We start from the raw sequence: 20213 nt of genomic DNA, 5'->3' as shown, positions 1-20213 counted from the left end.
CAGGAGAAATCGGTCCGTTTGGTGCGTCACGTTTGGCTACCAAAAAAAAACGAAAATTCAGTTATCCAAACGCCGAACTTTTTTTCCAAATTAACTCCATAATATCGACTGAAACATGGCAAACGTTGTTTAGAACCAATCCTCAAGGTGTTTTTCACATATCTCTTCAATGATGCACACTTCCAGGAACGATACTTCTCTGTCTGTATCGCATGGTAAAATTATTGCCACTGAGAGTTACGCACCAACGTAGACAAAGGACACCGGACGGGCCCCTGGCAAATGTAGTCTCTTATGGCCAATCTTCCAATGATATGCCTACAAATACGTCACAATGCTGCAGACATCTTGGAGGAACGGCAGAGCGCATAAGCTCGTTCACAGCATATTCACAGCCATATAAGGAGACAATGGAAAAGAGAGCCTAAAAAATCCTGCTCATTTCCTGTTTGAAGTTGCATCTTGGTTTCGCCTGTAAGATCAGTTCTGGGGCACTCACAGATAATATCTTTGCAGCTTTGAAAACGTCAGAGTGTTTTCTTTCCAAAGCTGGCAATTATATGCATAGTCGAGCATCTTTTTGTGAAAAAATATTGCGCTTAAAACGGTAACGTTTTTCATCCAAAAAGCTTTGGGTAAGGGCTATTGAAGATTGAAAGCAAAAAATATAAGCCAGGGATTTGGGTCCATCCTCCCCAGATTCAGAATATATAATATTCATAGTCTTCGCATGCTTTGTCTATTAAATATTGAATACTAAAACAATTCAAGATAATTCACAAAAATAAAAGCTGTGGATTTTAGTCCATCCTCCGCTGATGTCCATCATCCCCTGACTAAGAATATATCATTTTCGTAGTAATGGCACACTTTGTGTTAGAGCTATTGAATATTAAAAACAAAAAATTGTATTAAATAAATACATTTCCCCCAGAAAAAGCCAGGGATTTTGGTCCATCCTCCCTCGAATTTTCATAGTCATAGCACACTTTGTGTAAGAGCTATTATAGATTGAAAGCAAAAACATTTTTAGAACTACATTTATAATAAATAAAAGCTGTGGATTTTTGTCCGTCCTCCCCTGATTCCTCCCCTGATAGTATCATTTTCATAGTAATGGCATACTTTTTTAAAGAGCTATAGAAGGTTGAAAGCCAAAATATTATTATAATATTTTAAAAAGTCTCTCTAGATACATTTTTTTTAAAGCATTGAATTTTTGTCCATCCTCCCCTGACTCAGAATATATAATGTTCATAGTCATGGCACGCTTTGTGTAAGAGCTATAGAAGATTGAAAGACGAAATCTTATAATAATAATTTTTACAATTTAAAAAGTGTGGATATTTCTCCATCCACCCCTGATTCAGAATATACCATCTTCATAGTAATGGAATGCTTGGTTCAATAGCTATTGACAAGAGAAACCCCAATAGCCACCGAATATCCAATATAAAACTAATTTACCTCAGTCCAAAACCGGGGGAAAAGTTCATTGCAGCGCGGAACAAGTTGAATTCTATACTGGAATGGCAATGGCAGAAATAATGTCCCCGGAATTGTCTCAGGGACAAGGACCAGGAAAGCAGAACCAGCTCAACGACTTAGAATCAGATTCGGACCAAGAGGAAGATCATGCGGCGACCACCGGGACTGGACCGGCTGTTGCTGGCTCTTTTCTCCGCGCGCAGGTCATCCATAGCGGACACTTTATGGTGTCCTCCCCGCACAGCGACTGCACCCCGCGGAGACGGAAAAGCGGGGCTACGGTGCGATATGATTTCGATACCGTGAACAGGACTTGGTGTCAAACATACAGATTCGGTCCGCTAAGTTCTGGGAGCCTTAGCATCGACCCAACGCTGACCCGGTTATTTGAGTGTATGTCACTGGCTTACAGGTAAATACCTCATTGTGTATTATTGTATTGTTTACTTGTGTGTAAAGTTGTCAATGGTTTCAACATTTCCACGAGGGAAGTTGTCAAAGGTGTCTACATTTCCACACTGCATGAAAATGAACCACAGTACCACCAATTAAAAACGTTTTTGTTGCATCACTTCGCCAAAATATTGTCTGGCCTTACTGTAAAAGCTAGAATTACAAGTCTCCGTATATGCCTAATATTATTACACTTTCATAAAACAATTGATTGATACTGTATGTATAGAGAATGATTAGGCTTAAATAGAAATGACAAACTCAAAAGGTGTGTCTGTGTGTGTGTACTGTGTGTGTGCGTACATATGTGTGGTTGGGTGAAGGGATTCAGAACAGGCTGGAGCCTACTTGCGAAACTGTTTTGAAAATCTTGACAGAGAAGTGGACTTTGGTTTGAGTTGGCAGCCGGTATGTTATGGAAGATTACAGTGTAACTAAGGGAAAGGATAAGAGACAGTTACTACAAAGACCCTGTGTCTGCTAGCTCCTCTCTATCCCCTTACCCTATATTCAGTGTTTTTCCTTTTGTAATGAAGAAAACAAACTGATGCCAACAGGGACTTTGGCATGCTGCAGGATATTTCACTGCTGATTAGTCTATACATTATTATTAGTTCTTCCCTTTCTGTGAATCAATTACATCACAAGTATTTGTTATCAACATTTTTTTAACAACCACTGGTTGATAGACAGTATACAGTATGTACAGTGTCCAACATTGTTGCCCACCTTCCATTGAGTAAAGCAACTGTTCTTGGCTGAGTAATGGACAGATAGCGACACACAAATATCCAAAAAACCTTGAAAATACAATATTTTCACCATCATCAGGAATGATAAAGGAAGGAAGGGGACAAGAATACTTGACAAAATAGTTTTATGATACATTGGCAATTTTCAGGGGCAATTTTTCCATGCAATATTGCTGGCAACGTTGAATGTGTTGAATGAGACACTGTCGCAATGATGAGAAATGGGCAACAGGGACATGAATAATAGATGTTATATGAAGGATATATCAACTTATTAAAACTCAATTTCCCCATTTATTTACGAATCTCCTATAGCCCTTTCACTTTCCTTTTTGTTGACTGCCACATCTGTACTGGAATTTATCAGCTAACAAACAAGCAACAAAGGGGTGTTGGCCCTGCCCTGGGCACCCACTCAACCTACTGCCAGTCAAGTCAATGACAATGCAGACATAAGGATAATTAGATTTAGAAAACGTTTTACCTCACAATTCTAAGCTAGGAAGTGCAAACAGTATTCATCAAGCTAGCCAGCTAGTTAAATATAAAAAAATATATAAAATTAAATGTAAAATCTACATGACTAGCTAGATAGCGAATTAGCCTGTTTGTCCCATTGACTTAGTATGGGTTTGCAGTTAGACATTTACATTTACATTTAAGTCATTTAGCAGACGCTCTTATCCAGAGCGACTTACAAATTGGTGCATTCACCTTATGACATCCAGTGGAACAGTAGTGCATCTAAATCTTTTAAGGGGGGGGGATTACTTTATCCTATCCTAGGTATTCCTTAAAGAGGTGGGGTTTCAGGTGTCTCCGGAAGGTGGTGATTGACTCCGCTGTCCTGGCGTCGTGAGGGAGTTTGTTCCACCATTGGGGGGCCAGAGCAGCGAACAGTTTTGACTGGGCTGAGCGGGAACTGTACTTCCTCAGTGGTAGGGAGGCGAGCAGGCCAGAGGTGGATGAACGCAGTGCCCTTGTTTGGGTGTAGGGCCTGATCAGAGCCTGGAGGTACTGAGGTGCCGTTCCCCTCACAGCTCCGTAGGCAAGCACCATGGTCTTGTAGCGGATGCGAGCTTCAACTGGAAGCCAGTGGAGAGAGCGGAGGAGCGGGGTGACGTGAGAGAACTTGGGAAGGTTGAACACCAGACGGGCTGCGGCGTTCTGGATGAGTTGTAGGGGTTTAATGGCACAGGCAGGGAGCCCAGCCAACAGCGAGTTGCAGTAATCCAGACGGGAGATGACAAGTGCCTGGATTAGGACCTGCGCCGCTTCCTGTGTGAGGCAGGGTCGTACTCTGCGGATGTTGTAGAGCATGAACCTACAGGAACGGGCCACCGCCTTGATGTTAGTTGAGAACGACAGGGTGTTGTCCAGGATCACGCCAAGGTTCTTAGCGCTCTGGGAGGAGGACACAATGGAGTTGTCAACCGTGATGGCGAGATCATGGAACGGGCAGTCCTTCCCGGGAGGAAGAGCAGCTCCGTCTTGCCGAGGTTCAGCTTGAGGTGGTGATCCGTCATCCACACTGATATGTCTGCCAGACATGCAGAGATGCGATTCGCCACCTGGTCATCAGAAGGGGGAAAGGAGAAGATTAATTGTGTGTCGTCTGCATAGCAATGATAGGAGAGACCATGTGAGGTTATGACAGAGCCAAGTGACTTGGTGTATAGCGAGAATAGGAGAGGGCCTAGAACAGAGCCCTGGGGGACACCAGTGGTGAGAGCACGTGGTGTGGAGACGGATTCTCGCCACGCCACCTGGTAGGAGCGACCTGTCAGGTAGGACGCAATCCAAGCGTGGGCCGCGCCGGAGATGCCCAACTCGGAGAGGGTGGAGAGGAGGATCTGATGGTTCACAGTATCGAAGGCAGCCGATAGGTCTAGAACAGGGGTGTCAAAGTCAAATGGACGGAGGGCCAAATAAAAAAATCAGCTACAAGACGAGGGCCGGACTGTTCGAATGTTCATTGAAAATTTTTTAAATGACGCATATAGTCTAGTGAACCTAATTGAACCTACTGAAAACCTAACAAATATATTACAATATGATCAGATAAATAAAGCAATATTTTCTTATGGCTCTGTCAGTAATCTTTAATTTTCAACAGACACAAAAGACAAATTTCCTTTATATAAATATCCCCATAACATGAACATTAAATGAAAGAAACCGGTATTCAAGGCACCATCAGTAGACTATATTTTCTATTTTAGCAAAAGTGGGCTAAATTTACTTCAAAGAAAAAACAATAATAGCAATTTTCTATCATCCACTCAACTGAAATATTTTTAAAATATAATTGGATTGAAATACAAAAAAATAAAGTGCAAAAATCTATTAATCAAAAACAACACTTTGTTTAAGGAGAAGTAACATGCAGTGAAAACAAATATTAAATTTTAACTTTTAAACTTGAACTGAGTAAAAACTCTAAATATGTGATTGCACAGTAATGTTCACTTGTTTGAGGTTGAGGGTGATACTTGGTGGTGTCCCATCTTTTCCACAAGTTCATCAATGTTCGGGTAAGGCTCTGAGCTGAAGAAATCCTCAGAATTGAGTGGAGGTGTTCAGCAGTAAGTCGACTTCTGTGTGATGTTTTGTTCAGGTTCATCAAAGAAAACAGTTGTTCACACAGGTATGTGCTGCCAAACATAGACAACGTTTGAGCAGCCTGGATGCGCAGCTGGGGCATTGTGCCGGGAGGAAACGGGCGAACTCCCAGCACCCACTGCCGCATATTTTGCCCTCAGTGCATCATTGCATTGGAGGTCAATCAACTCCATTTGGAGGTTTGGTGGTGAGCTTTCCACGTCAACAGCAAATGGGTTACCGAGCAGTTCCAACCTGCTTTTTGTGCTTCAAAGTCAGCAAATCGGCGTCGAAAGTCAGCGGCAAGCATACCTATTTTATCAGCCAACTGTGTGCTCGGGAACGCACTGGTAGAGAGCTTCTCTTTCATGGTCTGGCAGCTGGGAAAGTGGCTCAAATTTTCTTTCCGCATCTGCGTCTCCCACAGAGTCAGTTTGGTTTTAAATGCCTTCACTGTACTGTACATATCAGAGATGACACGATCCCGACCCTGCAGCTGCAAGTTTATTGCATTCAGATGACTCGTAATGTCACACAGAAAAGCCATTTCACACAGAAACATTTCGTCTCGGAGTTGTGTTGTGTCTTTCCCTTTGCTGTCCAAGAACAGACAAATCTCCTCACGAAGCTCGAAACATCTTTGAAGCACCTTTCCCTGGCTTAGCCATCGCACCTCTGTGTGATAAGGCAAATCACCATGCTCCGTTTCTAACTCCGTCAGAAATGCCTTGAACTGGCGGTGATTCAAACCTTTGGCTCTGATAAAGTTAACTGTGCGCGTGATGATGCTCATTACATGCTCCATTTTCAAGGCTTTACCGCACAACGCTTCCTGGTGTATGATACAATGATAAGCTGTCAGCTCACCTGTCGCGTTTTCCTCTTGCATCTTTTCCCGTATCTTCGCCACCAGTCCGCTCCTGTGTCCACACATCGCAGGTGCTCCGTCGGTTGTCAAACCCACGAGTTTTTCCCAAGGCAGCTCCATCTCATTTACACATCTTGACACCTCTTCATACAAATCATGCCCCGTAGTTGTGCCATGCATAGGACGTAAAGCCAAAACTCCTCTGTCACGCTTTAGGTTGGAGTCCACTCCGCGGATGAAAATTGACAACTGGGCAATGTCAGAAATGTCGGTGCTCTCATCCACAGCCAAGGAATATGCAATAAAATCTTTTCCCTTTTTCACAAGCTGCTCTTTTAGATTGATGGACAACTGGTCTACTCTCTCGGCAATGGTGTTTCTGCTCAGACTCACATTTAAAAAGAGTTGCCTTTTTTCTGGGCAAACTTCGTCACAAACTTTAATCATGCAGTTTTTGATGAAATCCCCCTCCGTAAATGGCCGGGCTGATTTAGCGATCTCTTCTGCCAAAATAAAACTGGCCTTGACAGCAGCCTGGCCTTGTGATTTGGCTTTTTTGAACAGAGCCTGTCGAGATTTGAGGCCTCGTTTTAATTCCTCTGCCTTTTGTAGCCTTTGTTCCATGTCCATATTCTTGTTTTTGTCCGCGTGTTTCGTTTCATAATGTCGTCTCAGATTATACTCTTTCAGTACCGCCACACTTTCTCCACACAGAAGACACACAGGTTTTCCAGCTACCTTCGTGAACATATACTCCGACTCCCACCTTGTTTGAAACCCCCGGTTCTCAGTATCCACCTTCCGTTTTGCCATTTTTGATGGGTATCTGAAAGTTAATTTTACTGTGATGCTGACGACTGCTGTGCCAATAAATATTGAAATGAAGCAGCCTACTGCTCGGTGCGTCACCTTTGCATTGTGGGAAATGTAGTATTGGTGCGTGTAAAAGATCTGCGGGCTGCCGGCTTGCTGCGGGCCGGTTCTAATAATAAATCAAGATCATCCCAGGGGCCGTAAAAAACCTTCTTGCGGGCCGGATGTGGCCCGCGGGCCTTGACTCTGACATATGTGGTCTAGAAGGATGAGAGCAGAGGAGAGAGAGTTAGCTTTAGCAGTGCGGAGCGCCTCCGTGATACAGAGAAGAGCAGTCTCAGTTGAATGACTAGTCTTGAAACCTGACTGATTTGGATCAAGAAGGTCATTCTGAGAGAGATAGCGGGAGAGCTGGCCAAGGACGGCACGTTCAAGAGTTTTGGAGAGAAAAGAAAGAAGGGATACTGGTCTGTAGTTGTTGACATCGGAGGGATCGAGTGTAGGTTTTTTCAGAAGGGGTGCAACTCTCGCTCTCTTGAAGACGGAAGGGACGTAGCCAGCGGTCAGGGATGAGTTGATGAGCGAGGTGAGGTAAGGGAGAAGGTCTCCGGAAATGGTCTGGAGAAGAGAGGAGGGGATAGGGTCAAGCGGGCAGGTTGTTGGGCGGCCGGCCGTCACAAGACGCGAGATTTCATCTGGAGAGAGAGGGGAGAAAGAGGTCAGAGCACAGGGTAGGGCAGTGTGAGCAGAACCAGCGGTGTCGTTTGACTTAGCAAACGAGGATCGGATGTCGTCGACCTTCTTTTCAAAATGGTTGACGAAGTCATCTGCAGAGAGGGAGGAGGGGGGGAGGGGGAGGAGGATTCAGGAGGGAGGAGAAGGTTGCAAAGAGCTTCCTAGGGTTAGAGGCAGATGCTTGGAATTTAGAGTGGTAGAAAGTGGCTTTAGCAGCAGAGAGAGAAGAGGAAAATGTAGAGAGGAGGGAGTGAAAGGATGTCAGGTCCGCAGGGAGGCGAGTTTTCCAGCTTTTTAAAATTAACATCAGATTTGACTTTCGTAACAGGGTAGGAAAACTTACGCATCAGGTTAGGAGAATTAACGTAGTAGTTTAGGATAATTAGCTTAAGGTTAAGAAAAGGGTTAGAGTTACCAAAAATGCAAAAAATATAAACTTTTGACGTTCATTTTGACAAAAGCTGGATCCTTTCTAGCCATGACCGCAATTCATTTGGCCGCATATTGGCGGTGTATCATGTCCTTTATTATCTGGGGAATTTTGATATGCAGCACCACCGTGTGGACAGTTGTATTATTTTACAAATCCTCCAATTAGAGCACAGATATGGACTCCCGAGTGGCTCGGCGGTCGAAGGCATTGCATCTGAGTGTAAGAGGCGCCACTACAGTCCCTGGTTTGAATCCAGGCTGTGTCACATCCAGCCGTGATTGGGAGTCTCATAGGCCCAGCGTCGTCTGGGTTTGGCCGGTTTAGGCCATCATTGTAAATAAGAATTTGTTCTTAACTGACTTGCCTAGTTAAAACTAGTTCGGGATAGGCTGGACGCAAATGTCTCAACTGGCCAATTGCCAGGGAAAATGCAGAGCGACAGATTCAAATAAAATACTATAAAATTCAAACTTTCATTAAATCACACATGTAAGATACTCAATTAAAGCTACACTCGTTGTGAATCCAGTCGGCATGTCCGATTTAAAAAATGCTTTTCGGCGAAAGCATAAGAAGCTATTATCTGATAGCCTGCACCATCTGCACCAGCAGTAAACAAAGTAGTTAGCATATTTCAACCCTGCAGGCGCTACACAAAACGCTGAAATAAAATATAAAACATGCATTACCTTTGAAGAGCTTCTTTTGTTGGCACTCCAATATGTCCCATAAACATCACAATTGGTCTTTTTTGTTCGATTAATTCCGTCCATATATATCCGAAGTTGAAATTGGCACGCTATTTATCCAAAAGTGAAAATTCTGCCCCCTAGCCCCAAGAGGTTAAATAAACACAAATAAACCATTGGTCATGTGATCAGTCTGCCATTCTAAAATATTTAGGAAAACATGGCAACTGTTTTTGAGCTGATGTGAGAGAAAATCAACTCCTGTTTTGGAATGAAATGTTGGCCATTCACATCTGAAATGTTTTCTCCCTACAATATACGATCATGATATGTAAATACATACATACTGTGTACAGTTTGTCATGTTTAACTGACAAAAATATCCATGATTGGTGCATGATATATATATATATATATATATAGTGCATGCTTACCGGAGCTCATACAAAGTCAATGGGACAAACTGGCTAAATTAGCTGACTAGCTAGCCACGTAGCTTGTTAGCTAGCTATAGCCATTTACATTTAGTTTTCCGTTTTAGATATTTTTTGTATGTTTAGCTAGTTTGCTAGCTAGCTTAAAACCATTGACATGTTACTAGTTTATGATTATGACATTATATGTTTGCTAAATTTAGTTATCTTTACTGTATGTCTGCATTGCCATGGACTTGACTGGCACCTCTTTATTGCTTGTTTCTTAGTTGATGCATTTCAGTACAGTTGTGGCAGTTAACTGGCAATAACAAGCTATAGATGACTAAATAAATGGGGAAATTAAGTTTTAAATAGATTTATGCTTCATATGAAATCTATTATCATGTCCATGCTACTCATTGCTTCAGTGTCTCATACTCCTCTCCGTTTCCACCATCATTGCTCATCAATATTGCATAAAAAATTGCCAATGTGTCAATGTGACCTTTATAACTTCCCGAACAATGTCTTCAGTGTGTGTGTGTGTGTGTGTGTGTGTGTGTGTGCCATGCCATCAACAATGCTTGGCACAGAGAGGAAGTCTCTTCCTTCTACTATCCAATCAAGCTTTTACAATCTGATAGTTGCTCCATGAATAAAACACACACGACCAGAGCCAAGAAAAATATTGCAGCCCTAAAGAAAGACTGCTACTAAATCCATCTTTCAGGTGTTTACTAGACTATATTCAGCGATAGACCTTTCTTTGATTGAGGAAGGAAGCTAGGAATATTTTATCATGCTAAGGATACAACAACACAGTGTACTAGCATAACCAATCATTCAATCTTTAAGCATAACCAATCAATGAATGTATCCTGTATCAGTTTAAACAAAAGCTAGCTATTGCCAATGAAATGCAGCACTGAATCTGATAGGATACATACTATTAGCACAGGAATTGTTATTTATTTTTCATTTCCGCTGATGGATCTAATGAACATTGCCTTTTCAAACAGTTTTTCTGAGACATCTTAGTGTTTGCTTTTTTTTTTGTAAGGTGTTAAACTATGCTGTTATGTAAAGGTACTTTGTTAAAACAACATTTTACATAGAACATGTATTAGTCACCCTCCAGATGGGTGAATGTTAAGGTTTATTTAACCCATTAGCTTCATCAAGTCAATTTGTACCCGGTTAATGTGCCTCCTCTGCTGTTTTCCTGAACGTGGATGCTGACAGGGTTTTCACTTTAGCTATTTGACATCATCCAGCATCCAGCCCCTAGGAAATGATTCACCTGGCTTCCTAGCAACCCAATAAGCACCAGCCATTAAGTGGCCCCTTCTCACCAACTGGTGTGCTGACTGTCTTAGTCTGACACTGGAAAGGCACAGGGTCGAAAACAGCCTGCTTTCTTGCTCAGTGGCATCCTTTTCCCTGTTTAGTTAACCAAAAGTAGAACATTATTTAGGAAAGAGGGTGCCATTTTGTACACATACCCTTTCAGTGTTCTGGTGGAAAGACTCCTCTGATTGGGTGCCATCAGGGCTGTGTGAAAATGATGACGTCAAAGAAAGAGGCAGCATTAATATACAGTTTCAGTGCTCTTGTTTTTAACAATGAGGACTGGTCCTTTCATATATTGTAGCTTTTTCTCAATGCTGGATGATATGTGGAGAATAGAATAGAGAATAATAGAATAGAGCATCCAGTTTCTGCATCTCTAATATTTATCCTCTGCTTGTAATCTCATCGTTGTGTTTTGACAATCATTAACTCTGTCAATTGCTTGTCTCTCTTTGTAAATGGGAGGGAAGGAAAGTTTGCCCAAGGTTGTCATAACATAACCATTCCTCCCTAATAAATATAATATTTTGAAGTGGGACACAAATGACATTGAAGCATATTTTTTCCTTAAATATCACAGGTATAATGCTTTGTTACTTGTTATAAGCATGTATATGAACCTTTAAAATGTCTTAATTCCTTTATTTTGTGTGACTGTAAGGATTATGTTATGTATTTTCAGTGGTAAAATAGTCTCTCCGAAGTGGAAGTCTTTCAAAGGCCTGCGGCTGCTCTGGAGAGACAAAATCCGTCTGAATAATGGAATCTGGAGAGCCTGGTTCATCCAGTGTAAGTTCTCCTCTCCTCTCCTCTCCTCTCCTCTCCTCTCCTCTCCTCTCCTCTCCTCTCCTCTCCTCTCCTCTCCTCTCCTCTCCTCTCCTCTCCTCTCCTGTGTAGCTAAGTTCGTAGAACATGATGGTTGAAACACCAGAGTTGTACGTTCGATTCCCACAGGGGACCAGTATGAAAAAGTACCAAAATGTATGCACTCGTTTCTGTAAATTGCTCTGGATAAGAGTGTCTGCTAAATGACTAAAATGTAATTCCATTCATCCTCACGCTGTTCTTTCACTCTGAGCAGCTTGCATGTCTCCTGTCGTCCCAGGGTTGTTTAATCTGATAACAGACAGGGAGAGCTTTGTTCAACCGAACTGATACATGGGCTTGTTACTACAGTACAGTCACACAACAAAGAGAATAGCTCGAGTGGGATGTCTCCTACAACTACTGTACAATGTGGACTGAATTCATTTTAACACAATGCAGTGTACAGCTTTCCATGCCAAAAACATACTAATGAGAGCTCCATTACTTTATTCACATGATGTTGAAGCCACATTTGAAAAGAAAACACAGAAAGAACTATCAGAATTGACTGATTTATTGAGAGAATTGGCAGAGTTGACAGATTTGAGAGTCCATTGAACCATTAATCCAAGTCATGATTGAATGATCAGTTGTTTCTCGTCCATCCTGTGTTACAGACGTGGAGAAGAGGAAGAACCCTGTGTGTGGGTTCGTTACCCCACTGGAGGGCTCCGAGGCCGACGCCCATCGCAAACCTGAAGTAGGTGACCTTTGACCCCCAAGGCCGAGTGAGGAAGTAGCCGATATAGTGCACTGCTTTTGAGGAGGGCCTATAAGGCTCTTGTCAAATGTAGTGCACTATGTAGGGAATAGGACATACCCATTTAAAATTAACTCCTATGTTTTTTGTTTTCTCTTATAAGGCTATAGTTCTAGAAGGCAGCTACTGGAAGCGTAGGATCGAGGTAGTGATCAAAGAATACCACAAGTGGAGGATCTACTACAAGAAGAGGGTGAGTGCTCATTTTGGACATACAGTGCCTTGCGAAAGTATTCGGCCCCCTTGAACTTTGCGACCTTTTGCCACATTTCAGGTTTCAAACATAAAGATATAAAACTGTATTTTTTTGTGAAGAATCAACAACAAGTGGGACACAATCATGAAGTGGAACGACATTTATTGGATATTTCAAACTTTTTTAACAAATCAAAAACTGAAAAATTGGGCGTGCAAAATTATTCAGCCCCCTTAAGTTAATACTTTGTAGCGCCACCTATTGCTGCGATTACAGCTGTAAGTCGCTTGGGGTATGTCTCTATCAGTTTTGCACATCGAGAGACTGAAATTTTGTCCCATTCCTCCTTGCAAAACAGCTCGAGCTCAGTGAGGTTGGATGGAGAGCATTTGTGAACAGCAGTTTTCAGTTCTTTCCACAGATTCTCGATTGGATTCAGGTCTGGACTTTGACTTGGCCATTCTAACACCTGGATATGTTTATTTTTGAACCATTCCATTGTAGATTTTGCTTTATGTTTTGGATCATTGTCTTGTTGGAAGACAAATCTCCGTCCCAGTCTCAGGTCTTTTGCAGACTCCATCAGGTTTTCTTCCAGAATGGTCCTGTATTTGGCTCCATCCATCTTCCCATCAATTTTAACCATCTTCCCTGTCCCTGCTGAAGAAAAGCAGGCCCAAACCATGATTCTGCCACCACCATGTTTGACAGTGGGGATGGTGTGTTCAGGGTGATGGGCTGTGTTGCTTTTACGCCAAACATAACGTTTTGCATTGTTGCCAAAAAGTTCAATTTTGGTTTCATCTGACCAGAGCACCTTCTTCCACATGTTTGGTGTGTCTCCCAGGTGGCTTGTGGCAAACTTTAAACAACACTTTTTATGGATATCTTTAAGAAATGGCTTTCTTCTTGCCACTCTTCCATAAAGGCCAGATTTGTGCAATATACGACTGATTGTTGTCCTATGGACAGAGTCTCCCATCTCAGCTGTAGATCTCTGCAGTTCATCCAGAGTGATCATGGGCCTCTTGGCTGCATCTCTGATCAGTCTTCTCCTTGTATGAGCTGAAAGTTTAGAGGGACGGCCAGGTCTTGGTAGATTTGCAGTGGTCTGATACTCCTTCCATTTCAATATTATCGCTTGCACAGTGCTCCTTGGGATGTTTAAAGTTTGGGAAATATTTTTGTATCCAAATCCGGCTTTATACTTCTTCACAACAGTATCTCGGACCTGCCTGGTGTGTTCCTTGTTCTTCATGATGCTCTCTGCGCTTTTAACGGACCTCTGAGACTATCACAGTGCAGGTGCATTTATACGGAGACTTGATTACACACAGGTGGATTGTATTTATCATCATTAGTCATTTAGGTCAACATTGGATCATTCAGAGATCCTCACTGAACTTCTGGAGAGAGTTTGCTGCACTGAAAGTAAAGGGGCTGAATAATTTTGCACGCCCAATTTTTCAGTTTTTGATTTGTTAAAAAAGTTTGAAATATCCAATAAATGTCATTCCACTTCATGATTGTGTCCCACTTGTTGTTGATTGTTCACATTAAAATACAGTTTTATATCTTTATGTTTGAAGCCTGAAATGTGTCAAAAGGTCGAAAAGTTCAAGGGGGCCGAATACTTTCGCAAGGCACTGTAGATAAGGATCCTTTTGCATTATGACCTTTTGTTATGCATTATTTTCATGTCATTCCAATTGTACTAAATTCTGTTTCTTCTTCATCCATTGAAGCTTCAGAAAAACAAAGATGGCCTTTTGTCAATGCTGCAGAAGGTAAGATAAAGACTTGAATAATTCTACTTATAATTTCCCTCTTTTTGGAACAGGTTTTAATTTCCCAACATTTTTGTAACAGGCCCTGCCAGTATGTGCACTCCTTAGTCAAACATTGAAAACATGTGTCCATATCTCAATAATTATATATGTTTGGTCAAGTATGGGAACTGACCATCGTCTGACCGTTTATGCCATTAAGTTTAGCCAAATGTGCATGCATGCGCGCGTGTGTGCGTGGCTGTGTGATATTGACAGAGCAGATTAATGACCCAGGTGTATTGTGTTTACCTTAGTAGGTTTGGAGCTCACCATATGTTTGTCAAAGTCCTATCACTGTCTATTAATAGATTCCATTCAGATTCTTCCGGCCTTGGTCAGTCAGAGAAGAAAACAGAGGGGAGGCACAAAAAGGAAAAATAGAAAACATGCAAAAGTACTTGCGTCACAGGCCGACATTGGTGATCAAGTTTGTATTGTCTTCTGTGACAATACCTCTAATCTCTCTCTCTGTACCCCCAGCCAATCTCTCTTTCTCTGCTCTGCCTGTCTTTCACCAAGGATGTGGCTTCAGACTTTAATGTAATTTAATCAAATCTGACCCACTTGCTGATGGGTTGCATTGTGAAGCAGGGGGAAATGTAAGGTCTTTGTTGTTCTACTGGATGTGTGAACGTGAGTTTGTGACGTCGGTGTCACTCTGGCGCAAAAACAAATGAGCCATATTGGGAAGAGGATGTGGTTTCTTTTTTGTTATTTTTTGTATTTAACCTTCATTTAACTAGGCAAGTCAGTTCAGAACAAATTCTTATTTACAATGACGGCCGACTCAGGCCAAACCCTAACCCGGACGATGCTGGGCCAATTGTGCGCCGCCCCATGGGACTCCCAATTACAGCCAGTTGTGATACAGCTTGGAATCAAACCAGGGTCTGTAGTGACGACTCTAACACTGAGATGCAGTGCCTTAGAACGCTGCGCCACTTGTTTAAGAAGAGAAGCATTGGGAGGAAAGAAAGAGGTTGAGGGATGGAGAGGGGAGAGATGCTGGATATGTACCTTATTAATGACTCACATGAGCACACGTGTGTCCTCTCTACCCACAAAACCCTAAACCCACTCTGTGTGCAAAATACATGGTCAGGTGAAGTCCCACACCCACTCTGCATTATGCAGTACATGGTCAGGTTTCCCCTATTCTCCTGTGTTGTCTCCCAACCATTCTGTCACTCTATCTCCTTATTCATCTTCCCCATCCTTTCCTGCACCTCCTCCTTTTCACCTCTATTTTACTCCATCTTAATCATTCTACTACACTCTTTTAAAAAAGTGTTCTTCATTTATCCCCGTAGGAGAACCCTTTTTGGTTCCAGTTAGAACCCTTTGGTGGTGAAAACATTTCTACCTAGAACCATTTAGTGGTGAAAGGGTTCTACGTAGAACCTCACATTAGTTTAGGGATTCCTCTTGGAGCCTAAAATAGTTATTTTCAGAGGGTTTACTATGGGGACAATTGAAGAACATTTTATGGTTCTAGGTAGCACTTTCTTTTCTGAGAATGTACAGTTGAAGTTGGAAGTTTACATACACTTGGGTTGGAGTCATTAAAACTAGTTTTTCAATCACTCCACAAATGTCTTTTTACAAACTATAGTTTTGGCAAGTCGGTTAGGACATCTACTTTGTGCATGACACAAGTAATTTTTCCAACAATTGTTTACAGACAGATTATTTCACATATAATTCACTGTATCACAATTCCAGTGGGTCAGAAGTTTACATACACTAAGTTGACTGTGCTTTTAAACAGCTTAGAAAAATCCAGAAAATGATGTCATGGCTTTAGAAGCTTCTGATAGGCTAATTGACATAATTTGAGTCATTTGGAGGTGTACCTGTGGATGCATTTCAAGGCCTACCTTCAAACTCAGTAGATCTGGTTCATCCTTGGGAGCAATTTCCAAATGCCTGAAGGTACCACGTTCATCTATACAAACAATAGTACGCAAGTATAAACACCATGGGACCACGCAGCTGTCATACCGCTCAGGAAGGAGATGCGTTCTGTCTCCTAGAGATGAACGTACTTTGGTGCGAAAAGTGCAAATCAATCACAGAACAACAGCAAAGGACCTTGTGAACATGCTGGAGGAAACAGGTACAAAAGTATCTATATCCACAGTAAAACGAGTCCTATATCGACATAACCTGAAAGGCCGCTCAGCAAGGAAGAAGCCACTGCTCCAAAACCACCATAAAAAAGCCAGACTACAGTTTGCAACAAAAGATTGTACTTTTTGGAGAAATGTCCTCTGGTCTGATGTAACAAAAATAGAATTGTTTGGCCATAATGACCATCGCTATGTTTGTAGGAAAAAGGGGGAGGCTTGCAAGCCGAAGAACACCATCCCAACCGTGAAGCACGGGGATGCAAGAATCATGTTGTGGGGGTGCTTTGTTGCAGGTGGGACTGGTGTACTTCACAAAATAGATGGCATCATCATGAGGTAGGAAAATTATGTGGATATATTGAAGCAATATCTCAAGACATCAGTCAGGAAGTGAAAGCTTGGTTGCAAATGGGTCTTCCTAATAGACAATGACCCCAAGCATACTTCCAAAATTGTGGCAAATTGGCTTAAGGACAACAAAGTCAAGGTATTGGTGTGGCCATCACAAAGCCCTGACCTCAATCCCATAGAAAATTTGTGGGCAGAACTGAAAAAGCATGTGCGAGCAAGGAGGCCTACAAACCTGACTCTGTTACACCAGCTCTGTCAGGAGGAATGGACCAGAATTCACCCAACTTATTGTGGGAAGCTTGTGGAAGGCTACCCGACATGTTTGACCCAGTTAAACAATTTAAAGGCAATGCTACCAAATACTAATTGAGTGTATGTAAACTTCTGACCCACTGGGAATGTGATGAAAGAAATAAAAACTGAAATAAATCATTCTCTCTACTATTATTCTGACATTTCACATTCTTAAAATAAAGTGGTGGTCCTAACTGACCTAAGACAGAGAATTTTTACTAGGATTAAATGTCAGTAATTGTGAAAAACTGAGTTTAAATGTATTAGGATAAGGTGTATGTAAACTTTCGACTTCAACTGTATGTACTCATCTGAAGTGCAAATGTATTGCATTGTGAAGTCAGTCTATACATTGCATGGGAAGTCTGAAGTCATTGTTTACTGTGTCGAAGGTTCTGCAGGTCCCTGTAATACCTGATCAGGTTTGTGAGCACCAGAGATAATAATTGACTGTGTGTAGAGCTCTGTGTTGTCTGGGACTGTGCTGTACTAGAATGATAGAGAGGGAAAACTGTGTCTACAGGGCAGAGTATTACAGGACTGACTGTGGTTAAAAGGAACACAAGCCGACAAACCTCACTGAGGCCAAAGTTCACTTGACACGAGCGAAAGCACCTGCTATCAGCTCACAACATTCACACAACTTTTGTAGTTTATCTGGTCTTGACTTAAGCTAGAATTGTGGTCAGTTGCGTATATGGCTGATGTAGGGTCCTTTTTGTTTAGTTCAGTAGCCCTTTCCACTCGCAGTCCATCATCCCATATACGGCTTGAACATTTCAGATTTTGTCATTGATTACTTAAATTGGAAACCTGTGGCTGTACAGTATACATGCTATATTATGTCAGGGCACAGGTTCTCCATTTAACAGCACTGTATAGGTTTTGACTGACAGCCGTTATAAACTTGAGCACCGCGCACGACAAGAAGATGCCCCCATCCCTCCTGCTATTTGGGCTACTTTTGCACATTTGTTGTCATTCAAGCAAACTGCACACCCATGAGTCCAAATGTGTACTTCATATTTTAAACCTTATGTAATTTATAGTATCAATGTTTATGATCCCTATGTTTGATCCACAGTTACAAGGATGAAATGTGTGATAACACATTCAGTTAGTGAAATTACATTGAAAAGATGTCTTTTAGATGCCTTTTCCAGAAGTGGACATCAAGTGATGTATTTTAACAGATGTTAACAGATGTATTTTTTGGACATCGAAAGTACATCTTATACGGACGATAAAAACACATCTTATACGGACTTCACAAATACAAAATACGTATTTCCTAGACATTGAAAATATATATTTTCCGGACATTGAAAATACCTATTTTCCTTACGATGAAAATGAGTATTTTTCAGTCATTGATTCTATGGACAAATTTCAACTGATATACATTATCAATTAGGTAAGCATTATACCACAATAATAATTTTCCACACCTCTTAAAAGGAAAGAGGAGCCAAATGTAGATCGTAAACGAACAATGTATTATTGCTCCCATAAATCACATGCAATTAAGTAAGCTTTTTTAAAAGCTTTAAATCTGAATGATGATGTTCAAAGTAGTCTAATACAAAAAAACACTTCAACTACAATAAGATTCTGAGTAACGATTACATATTATTTTTCTTGCTATGACTGTGATATGTTGTTGTTTATCTACCTTAGGTAAATACACTAACTGTAAGTCACTCTGGATAAGAGCGTCTGCTGAATGACTCAAATGTAATTGTAAAAAACAACACTTTTGCAAGGCATACTAGTTATTATTCTAATGAGCTCCGCCCCGAAACAATTATACATTTGGTCATTGAGTACCAGATCCAAATCTGAACGAATCATAGACATCTAGGCTATGTTTCACAAGTTTGAACATCACAGTACAGTACGGCACAGTTTAGTACAGTAGAGCACAATAGAACACAGAAGAGTAAAGTACAGTACAGTACAGTACAATACGGTACAGGACAGTAGTTCTTTCAGTACATTACAGTATGGTATATTACAGTAGAGTTACAGTAGAGTACATTACAGTAGAGTTTAATTCATTAGAGTTAAGTACAGTAGAGTACAATACAGTAGTTTAATTCAGTACAGTAGAGTACGATACAGTTTAGTAGAGTAGGGTACATTAAAGTATGGTACAATACAGTACACTACTTTATACTTTACGGTACTCTAGTGTGCTCTAGTGTAATGTACTGTACTCTACTGTTTAGGGGGTTTATTTATTCGCACCAAAGAAAAGAAGTGAAAGACAAAACAGTACGGACATAAAACAGGTAAAAACGGTGTGCAGGTGAGGTTGGAAGCACAAAAGCGCTGATATGAAAACCACACCACAAATAAGTACAGCAACAAAAAAGTTTGTTCAATCAGTTAAACAAAGCATGTTAGTTATAATTGCACATGATATACTCAGTATACAAGAAAAAACCTGTTTGATGATGTATGTGTGTGTTAGAGTGTGAGAGTTAGGCTACATGGAGGGGATTATTGGTAGTTTGGTTCATCAGACTGACCCCCAGTCTTTACTTGGAAGTTATTGAGGGATGATGAAGTTTTGGCAAGATTACGAAAATGATTCCAGAGTATGGTACCTCTCTATCTGATAGAGAATTGGCTATGTGAGGTGCGGCAGTGGGGAGGGTGAAGGTTATCGCGGTGTCTTGTGTTCTATAGATGAATTTCAGAATGAACCTGGAATAATCTATTGAAGGGTTTAGGTAAACAGTCTGGGAGATATGAGTATTTGTGTACTGGCCCAAACAATATTCCAGTAAATGAGATATGGGTAAATGAAGCTATAGTATAGAGTTAGGAAACAAGCCTGATGAACCAAACCACTAATCTTTTTGATGATACCAACAGACTTCATTACTTTGCTAAATACAAATTGAACATGATCTTTCCAGGATAACTTTTCATCAATTCGAAGGAATCGAGTGGATGTGACTTGTTCCATTTCATTCCCACCAATTCCAAATCAAATCAAAGTTTATTTGTCATGTGCGCCGAATACAACAGGTGTAGTAGACCTTAGAGTGAAATGCTTACTTACAGGCCCTAACCAACAGTGCAATTTAGTAAAAAATAGATATTAGGTGAACAATAGATAAGTAAAGAAATAAAAAAAACAGTAAAAATTACATGAAAAATAACAGTAGCGAGACTTTATAC

At 41.2% G+C, this 20213-nt stretch overlaps 1 protein-coding gene across 1 annotated transcript in view; it reads left to right on the top strand.

The window, feature by feature from the left end:
- Positions 1 to 1477: 1477 nt before the first annotated feature.
- LOC115105396 (carbohydrate-responsive element-binding protein-like) overlaps positions 1478 to 20213 on the top strand; it is a 43567-nt gene continuing 24831 nt past the window's right edge. The window contains exons 1-5 of the mRNA XM_029627389.2: positions 1478 to 1900; positions 11281 to 11387; positions 12083 to 12165; positions 12329 to 12418; positions 14167 to 14208. Coding sequence (XP_029483249.2) covers positions 1530 to 1900; positions 11281 to 11387; positions 12083 to 12165; positions 12329 to 12418; positions 14167 to 14208 — 693 coding nt within the window. The 5' untranslated portion in view covers positions 1478 to 1529. The remainder of the gene's footprint in view (positions 1901 to 11280; positions 11388 to 12082; positions 12166 to 12328; positions 12419 to 14166; positions 14209 to 20213) is intronic.

Source organism: Oncorhynchus nerka, linkage group LG22 (assembly GCF_034236695.1).
Source record: "Oncorhynchus nerka isolate Pitt River linkage group LG22, Oner_Uvic_2.0, whole genome shotgun sequence".
Taxonomy (NCBI): Eukaryota; Metazoa; Chordata; class Actinopteri; order Salmoniformes; family Salmonidae; genus Oncorhynchus; species Oncorhynchus nerka.
This window is presented reverse-complemented; position numbering and strand designations above follow the sequence as displayed.